Source organism: Mercenaria mercenaria, chromosome 18 (genome assembly GCF_021730395.1).
Source record: "Mercenaria mercenaria strain notata chromosome 18, MADL_Memer_1, whole genome shotgun sequence".
NCBI lineage: Eukaryota > Metazoa > Mollusca > Bivalvia > Venerida > Veneridae > Mercenaria > Mercenaria mercenaria.
Window position 1 is genome coordinate 12793257 of NC_069378.1, and position 9885 is coordinate 12803141.

At 34.4% G+C, this 9885-nt stretch overlaps 1 protein-coding gene across 1 annotated transcript; it reads left to right on the forward strand.

Moving 5' to 3' along the window:
• Window positions 1-562: 562 nt before the first annotated feature.
• LOC128550788 (uncharacterized) lies at window positions 563-7087 on the forward strand. The gene is made up of 3 exons (XM_053530561.1): window positions 563-760; window positions 4760-4879; window positions 6027-7087. The coding sequence occupies exons 1-3, from the start codon at window positions 578-580 to the stop codon at window positions 6075-6077; spliced, it is 354 nt and encodes a 117-aa protein (XP_053386536.1). The 5' UTR covers window positions 563-577; the 3' UTR covers window positions 6078-7087.
• The last annotated feature ends 2798 nt before the right edge of the window (window positions 7088-9885 follow it).

Here is a 9885-nt window from a genome sequence, read left to right on the forward strand (position 1 = left end):
ACATCATGTTTTTTAGATACTCTTTTCACGAGACAGCTACTTTACTGCACGACATTCTTTCAAACATTACAAAGAAAAGTTAAATTTCCTGACATGCTGTTTATTGTAATGACTTCCTACAGACAAGATATGTGACAGAAAATTCATTTAGTATGGAATATGAAACGTAATACGGTGTGAAACCTTTTTCATTGTTTTTTATTTGAAGATGTAAAACTGACGATCGATACACTTACAGCGGGGATTACTGCGAAGTCAAAAATGAAAAGTTTGCATTGTCAAAAACCTACATAATTGCTATAGCTGCAGGATCCGGAGGTGGTTTGCTTACACTACTAGTTGTCATAATTCTTGTTCTTGCTCTAAAACGGAAGTCTAGTGGCAACAGCAAACAGAGGTAATTAGTTACATTATTTTGGTCTACTTATTCTTATAATATCAATAGTTAAAATGTTTTAGATACTGCCTTATATACTAAATTAGAGCTAAGCTGGATTTGATATTACTCTTGTCTTCGTGTTATTTGAATTTGAATAATTATGTCATGATTTTCCTCAGAGATGACAGTATCAGCCATATGAAATCAGTTAGTATGGACGATCTACGCCTTGATAGGATGAATGACTCTCGTTCGTCGAATGGGTTTCTGCATCGGCCTAGGATACATGCCGCCGAAAATCAATACGAGTCGGGATTACCCGACACAAAATATGTACAGGGTCGAGAACACAAGGTTATGAAAGGCAACAGAGGGGAAGAGGTTTGTTTGATACTATATATATATGAGTTATATACTATATTATTAGCTCGCCTGAACAATGTCCATGTTGAGATAGGTGAATGATCTAGCGTCTATCGTCCTGCGTCAACATTTTTACATAAACATTTTCTCTTCTGAAACTAATGATCAGAATTACACATGGCAAGTAGAATTCTGGCATAGACCTCTTCCACACTAGTTTAAGAAAGCTAAAGCACACTCCTCACATGTACTATTTAATGGATTTTCACCAAACTTGATCTGTAGCATCCTTGTATGGTCATGTATTTCCACAGTTCCACTGGGTCACATTTAGGGAACAGAAATGCTTTTAAAAATCTTCTACTCATGAACAATTTGATGGATCGTCACCAAACTTGGTCTGTAGCGTTCTGTTATGGTACTCTCTAGAGACTTTGCTTGATCACTTTTAGCAGACACCAGAGCTAAATGTAAAAAAACAAACATTTAAACAATTTGTTCTTAATATGAAGCACTGGATGGATATTCATCAAGCCTTATATGTAGCATTTTTGTAAGTTCCTCTCTCCTTTTTTTCAAACGGTTTTGCTTGGTCACTTTTATGAGCTGCTTGAGCTAAAAATATAGAAAAACCCTTTAGCGATTGCATCCCATAAATCACTTGATAGATCTCTAATAAACTTGTTCTAAAGCACTTTGTATAATAGTCATATCTCAATTTTGTTCAAATGGTACCATTTGATACCTTTCAGGGACCCCAAGAGCTAAAAGAAAGAAAAAAAAAATAAAACATCCTTCCAATGGATCTCTTAATCAATCTTCCCAAAAATGTAGCATCCTTGTATGGTCCTCCCTTAAAGTTTTCCAAACTGTTTCGCTTGTCATCGTTTAGGGTCAACCAGATGTAAAATAGAAAAAAAAACACACTTGAATGACTTCTCAAGAACAAGATGATGGATCTATATAAAATTTTGTCTGTAGCATCCTTATAAGGTCGTCTCTCAAATTTTGGATTAAGTTGTTTTTCTTGGCCCCCTTTAAAGACTGCTAGCGCTTTAATAAAAAAAAACAACACTTTAAACGACATCTTCCTATGAATCATATGGTGGTGCACTACTAAGGACGAGGTGCACATGTTATTGATACATTTAGGGTTGTCACTGACAATTTTGATGTTTAAAAGTATGTTTCAACCATGATTAATGTCTCGTCATTTGCAAAACTAAATGAAAGGTTAAGTTACTTTTTTTCAGTTTTACAGATATTGATGCACTGTCTGTATAAATATTACGTCTCACGAACTGTGTGTCTTACGTTGAGATTTAAGTATTTTTTGATTGGGACCAGAGAAGCTATATACTTTTCTGAAAAATAATCAGATCACGAGTATACAAAGAATTTATAGGCAGAGTGTGCATTAATTGAAATATTTGAATTATAACATTGAGCTTTATCATACGTGAGGCTACAATTCCGCAGTAAACATTATTATAGATAGAGAGAATTTATGTGAACAAATAATCATCACAATACACCAGACCAATCCTAGCTGTGCAGACAAGTGTACATGTACATATTCCACGACAAATGCAACAACTTTAAAAAGTTGTTTTAATCATGCTTTACTTACACGCCCGAATATACACACACATACACAAAAATGCACCAACTCGTTCGTAAAGTTCGAATCAATTCTGCCTGCTGCTGCGCGCGCACACAGAGAGAGAGAGAGAGAGAGAGAGAGAGACAGAGAGAGAGAGAGACAGAGAGAGTTTGTTTGTTTGTTTTGGGTTTTGCGCCGTTTTTCAACAGTATTTCAGTCATGTAACGGCGGGCAGTTAACCTAACCCGTATTCCTGGATTCTGTACCAGTACAAACCTGTTCTCCGCAAGTTACTGCCAACTTCCCCACATGAATCAGAGGTGTAGGACTAATGATTTCAGACACAATGTCGTTTATCAAATAGTCACGGAGAACATACGCCCCGACCGAGGATCGAACTCGCCACCCCGAGATCCGTAGACCAACGCTTTTACCTACTGAGCTAAACGGGCGGGCTTGAGAGAGAGAGAGAGAGAGAGATTCAAAGGTCAAGGTCACAATTTTAGGTCAAAGGTCAACAGGGCTTTTTTCCTGTCCGGTCCATAACTCTGCCATCCATATCCAGGTCAAGGTCACACTTGGCAGTCAATTGTTAACATGGCATGAACAGGGTCTGTTTCCTCTCCGGTCCATAACTCTGTCATCCATGAAGGGATTTTAATATTACTTGGCACAAATGTTCCCCATGATGAGATGATGTGTCATACGCAAAACCCGGACCCCTAGCTGAAAGGTCAAGGTCACAATTTGAGGTCAAATGTCAACAGAGCTTTTTTCCTGTCCGGTCCATAACTCTGTCATCCATGAAGGGATTTTAATATTACTTGGCACAAATGTACCTCATAATAAGACGATGTGTCTTGCACAACCTTCAGACCCCTAGCTCAAAGGTCAAGGTCACATTTAGCAGTCAAATGTTAACATGGCATGAACAGGGTCTGTTTCGTGTCCGGTCCATAACTCTGCCATCCATGAAATATTTTAATATTACTTGGCACAAATGTTCCCCATGATGAGATGATGTGTCATGCGCAAAACCCTGACCCCTAGCTCAAAGGTCAAGGTCACAATTGGAGGTCAAATGTCAATAGGGTTTTTTTCCTGTCCGGTCCAGAACTCGACATCCCCATGATGAAATGACGTGTCATGCGCAACACCCAGAACCCTAGCTTAAATGTCAAGGTCACACTTGGAGATCAAAGGTTCTTGGGACATTTTTCCTGTCCGGTGTATAACTTTGTCATGCAAAACAGGATTTGAATATTACTTGGTACAAATGTTCACCACTATGAGAGGGAGTGTTATACACAAGAACCTGGTCCCTATGTCGAAGGTCAAGGTCACACTCAGATGCCAAAGGTCAGATACAAGAATGACTGTGTCTGACAAACTTCTTCTTCATGCATGGAGGGATTTTGATGTAACTCGACATAAATGTTCACTATCATGAGACAGATTGTTGTGTGCAAGAACCAGGTCCCTAGGTCTAAGGTCAAGGTCACGCTTAGAGGTCAAATGCCAAATTCAAGAATGACTTTGTCCGGAGCATTTCTTCTTTATGCATGGAGGGATTTTGATGTAACTTGGCACAAATGTCCACCACCATGAGGCTCTCTTGTTTTTTTAGAGTTATTTCCCTTTGTTGTTACTATATATAGCTTATATTGTAACTTACTTATTACAGGCTGTAGGGAAAAATCGAGACCAGTTTTCTGTGGTACAACATGCATGTAACATCCAATTTTTAGGTGAATTTTGACCTATCTCTACTTGGTAAAGAGTTTTATGTGGACTTACATGGATTTTTTTTTACCATAAATAACGTTACCTTTTTGATAATCAGCCAAATATGCTATATGAAAACAACTATAGGGTTTTATATATACAAATTTTAATCCAAGTCTTTTGTTTTTAGCAAACTGTATATATAGTACAATATTGTTTATACATCATTGACAGATATCAGTTCATTATGCTATACTACAGTAGAGAAAATTAGGTGCCTTCAAGTAGGGGACTTTGTATTGCATGGCAATACTTCATTCACTTGTTTATTTCTGAAGTATTTAAAAACATGGTTTTGCTGAAATAGTCTTTTCTTTCTTATTTTCCATCAGAATTTTTTAACACCTCCTGCAAATAACGTTTTACAAAATTATTGCAGTGCACCAGAATAACCGATATGAATACAAAATTCTATATTATCTTGTCAAATGTAGTTATATACATTTATACAATTGAGGTCATGCTATTAGTATATTATTCTACATATAATTGCAAAGTAAAACGTAAACTATTTTAACGTTATTTGTTGAATGTTCATTTGTGACATACGTACATCTGTACTTGTATATTTCACATAAAACTTTCAGTCCGTATAATTGCCATTTATGTGATTTAAACGTTCGTTACAGACCTACTTATACCAGCCTTCAAGTAATTTACATCTAGTATCAAAAGCACGGGATGGATCAATGTACAGCAATCATTCAGCGGGACCGTCTGTTTATGACTACATTGATACGGACTCAACGGTATAAAAATAGCAAAATAGTATATTCATTCGGTGCAGCTATATCGGAAATGTGCCTTTATGTCTAAAAAATAAATGTATCGATAATTTTTTAGCATGGCGTTCATGGCTCGTCGTTTCTGGCATTTTTGTGTATTTGGAACTGTCTTATGATAGTCCGTTTATTGACATTTTTAACATATATACAACATAATTATGCGTTTTTAACAACCATTTATAAAAAAATAAAGTGTTAAAGGCACTAGTTGGTACTTTTCCAAACTTCCGAAATCTACTTTAAAGTCAAACATTCTTTAGAAAATATATACATATAGTTTTCGAAGAACTTGGTAAGTATTAAAATGTCAGTATATAGGATGTTCAACATGTTCCAGTTATTCTTCTTTCTCCAAAATATGATTGATATATATATCAATCATATTTTGGAGAAAGAAGAATAACTGGAACATGTTGAACATCCTATATACTGACATTTTATATATACACCAAGAAATCGTGTTTAACAGTTAGATTAATATAGCTGTATTCCTTTAGTTCTATTTTATATCAATTATTATGGTCTTTGAATTTTTGAAAGATTTATTGATTCCATATTAACTAAAGGTTGTATCAATTATAGAACAGAATGAGCCTTTTCACCTTAAATGCTAAAGAGAAACATGTGTCTTACAAAATCGAATAACCGTATGATATATTTACTACTTCTAAATACCCAAGCTGCCTTACATTAAAACATCTTTATCGTTTGTCTTACATATATCTATTTTTGTTGTCAATACAACCCATATGCTTAGGTAATCAACTGCATTATGATAATAAGGTAGCTAATGTTGTTTTTTTTTTAAAGAATTTACATTTTCCAAAGACGTCAACTTATTAATAGATTCTGTTAACCCTTATTCTGCTACATTTCTGTAATATGCATGTCCATCTTTCAATTTGGACAGAACGGCTGACTGTTAAAAGGGGTGCTTACAAAAAATGCTGACTGAATCGCGAACAGTGCAGATCATGATCAGACTGCATGGAATGCAAGCTGTGCATGAATGTGTCATTAATCCACGCCGCGTGCTCCAGAAAGGCAAGTGTGTACATCAATGTTTCAATTTACACTTGTTTCTTATATAAAACTCTTATCTATATTTCAGTTCAAAATTCAACGGCCAAACATTCGTCTTGGACATATGAACAAATATTAACAGCGTACCTCCCCCGGCTCACCTGTCTCACCATGAAGATACTTTTACAAGCGTAAAACGCTACCAAGCAAAATAATAATAGATTACTATAGGTAACTATTAGGTAACTAAGTCTGTTGATGAGAAGATATGTAAAAGGAAAAACTTCATACGCCTATATATAAACGGACCTCTGTTATACATTACTTTTGTGGAAAACGTTCGTCGAGAACAGAAAAGTACAATTTCTTTATAGTCTTCTTATGACATATTCACGCTTGCCTTCTTGAATACTATAACATGAATGAAAAAATAATCCAAAATTAACTATAAGAATTTAATGTACTGCCTTGTGAAGGCTCTTGTATTTGTATTTGCTGTTCACTTTCTGCAGTTACTAAAAACAATGTAACAATTATTGTGCTTCAGTTGTCTGATAATTTTCTTACCATCATACAAGTTTAGTGGCATAATGTCTACATTGTTACAGCGAGAACGTTATAGAAATATTAAACGGTGCAGCAAAGAAATTGTTACGTCAACAAATTTGTACAAAATATTTATCTATGTTTGATAGATTCAAACTTCTCTGACACTATATTTCATTATTATTTACATTTTTTTCTTATGACATCATTGTTATTTTTCTTGTCATGAGTTGGTACATTTATAATCATTGCTGTTCTGTTTATTCCATGTTTTAATGAAAAATGTCTGAATGTATCAGCAGAAATAACGTAAAGCTCAAAGCATTGTATTCTTTCAGATATTTGTAAAATGTTTCATCTCATTTTTCCCTTCGTCTGTCCTGTCATTTTAAATGGAATTTCCTTCAGCTTTATACATTATACATACACCAGAGACTTGTGATGTAAACTACCTTTGATTTATGTGCTTTCTAGCTCTTTGTCTTGCAAGACGGTAAACAGGTATGATTAATTTGATAAATACAACATGTTACCCATTTGTTAGTTTGAACTTATCACATGTACATAGAATGTTGATGAATATTTTGCAAATAAACAATTAACTGCTGCAGATAGTATGTTATTGTGCTATAAAATTTAAGTTACCTTCTCACCCAAGTACTAGACACGAACCGGGCTAAAATATGTAATCTGGCAGAGTTCTATTTCTATACTGGATGCCCTTGGTTGTTAGCACTTTTTTCCATCTATAATTGGGACCATGGCTGCACTTTGTCCTCAGAGACTATGACTGTGTACATTTATTTAAATTTCTCTCTTTTTTTAATTTAAACCAATTTGGTGTACTAGGAAAGATATTTTGTGAAAAAAAAAATGCGTAAGACAAAACTCTTTGTTTAGGGTGAAACTTCTCCAAAGAAAGTAGGTGGGTATTATGTTTTAATAGGAAATGATTCAGAAATCAATATTACACAGATCAGGCATTGGAATTGCAAGACTTAGCGTTATTTTCAATATATAGACATTTATATTCTTGAGTGGGTAGTAGGAATTCAAAAAGAGTAGATTTTATATTGATACGGAAATGGACAGAAAATAGTAGCAAAAATAGTAGCAAATGCACATTTTGCTAGAGAGGAAGGATTTATCATAAAGATACACGTATAGGACATACCTATAAGCTCAGCTGGTAGTACAGCAGAACTGGCGTATTCTGAGGCACCGGTCAATCTAATAATCTCCAAAAAGTGAAGTTGTGCCTTGGGTGAGCGCAGTCAAAAAAAATTGTGAATCAGATAATATATCAAAAGCTGTTTTTTTTCTTTAATATAATACTTTGTGAAGTAATTCAAGTCTAGATGATAAATTAAACGATTCCTAAACCTCGAGATAGGATAAAAACTAAAACGAATAATCAGATTAATCAGATTATCTGTCATACATTAGAAATGACTCATCCTAATCAGCCACGAAGTTTTGGCTTTCCAAAGTGGTTTAATAATCATTTCTCGCAGTCATCTGACTGTGGTCAAAAGTCTCTTGAGCTATGTTCATTTTAAGCTATTGATACTGTTGTTCCATTTTACAAACAATAGGAATGCCTACAGTTTGTAAGACAATGTAACGTTTTGAAATCTCAGTGACTTTTAGAATTATTTCAAGCAATGCTAAAATAGAACTTCTTGGTAAAATAACGTCTTGATATAATTTGTAAGGAAATAGTGTCATTTATGGTGCAATTTGCAATTCACCCCTCCCATACCCACCCCGTCAATGTTTCGCGCTTTTCCAATACCAGATGCCTCGCAACGCGCCTGAGGATTCTCTTGAGCTTTACTCAAGCTATGACTAACAATAATATCTTTACCAAGCGGTACATAAGCTGTATATGTTATCAATACAGAAGCCAATTTCAACGATATAATGACGGAAACTATAAAATCTGTAGATAATGGTCTGTCCGAAGCGCGCCAAAACTGAGGTCCGTGCAGTATTTTACATATTGGATCGTTAGGTCTTACTTACATATACTGTATTGTTTGTTCAATGTACGCTGGACGCGTTGACAACAAAAACTCAATTAATAATTCTGTTTTATTTGTTTTATTGCGTCTATAACAGCAGTTATATGATTACGAGATATTTTGTAGAATCTCAAACGATTGTACACTCGCTTTTCTGCCAATGCATCTTCATAATTTTGGACTTCTGTTAGACCGTGATCCAAAAACTGATATTTGAAAGGCAGCGACAAGATGGTGTTTGACAAAATAATTTACTACTCCTACAGAAAAGTCATTGTTATTGAGTTCCTTAAACATCAATGAAAATGAAATCTTAAAGATAAATTTCTATTAAGTAACAAATATATGACCATAGTTGGTAGATCCAAGTTACATATGTGCGACACAGACCACAGACATTCAAATCACTTCTAGATATTTTTTCAAAGAGATAGTTGATATTTGTAAAGTGTCCGAGTTATAATTGTATGGGAAGATTAAATGAATAAAGATGTGATAATATATATTTTAATGATCAGCTACGATTGCATGTTGGTTAAACTCTGATAAAGATCTTACTCATACTACAATGAAATATACTATGTTAAGGCCGAGCTTAGAGAGTCTGGCTTTAGATTGACAGATAAACTCTACTACAGTACATCTCCTCTTCACTTGAATTAAAACTTGCATAGTAATGTGAAACTAAAATAGACAACATAATATTGGTGCTAGACAAATTCTGTCAAAGTGTCACTTTAAAATATCAGAATATAATACTTTAATACTGAAAATATCACCAGTTAATATTGTTAAGATTACATCCTGTGTGTTCTGAACGTATCCTAATATTTGTTGATTATACACCAGTCTATGTGCCTACAATAAATATGTAATGTAATTAAATGAAATGTCAAATAAACTAGATCCAATTACATTCTCTATTGATATCTTTTATCAATGAAATTCCAGAGTTAATTGTTGTGAGAAGAATAAGAGCAGTGGGTTAACAAAATATCATTGTTTCTTTCTCTCTTCTTTTTTAAAAAAATGAAATAAATGCACTTGATTCTTAAAACTGATAACATTAGTTAATCGCTTTTGCCATTTTAATTATCCAAGCACTGACTTAGAAAATAAAATTATGGCACTCGAATTGAATCAATGTCAAGGCACTCGAATTTAATCAATGCCTCTTCCATCCGAATTTAAACAAATATTTTCCTCGTCGCCAATGTAAGATATCACATGAAGACCTGTTCTAGCTTATATATTTATTAAGCATGTGGCTAGTACAGCATCGCAGATTAAACTGAACTCTTAACAATGCAAACACAAGTATATAATCTCACATTCTTTAGATAAGCCATTAGGATGATATACTACAGCTTCGGTTGC

Coding starts and splice junctions, on each gene's coding strand:
- LOC128550788 (XM_053530561.1), top strand. CDS start 578: ATGAAATCAGTTAGTATGGACGATCTACGCCTTGATAGGATGAATGAC. Junction 761..4,759: donor AAGGCAACAGAGGGGAAGAG/GTTTGTTTGATA, acceptor CGTTCGTTACAG/ACCTACTTATACCAGCCTTC. Junction 4,880..6,026: donor ACATTGATACGGACTCAACG/GTATAAAAATAG, acceptor TCTATATTTCAG/TTCAAAATTCAACGGCCAAA.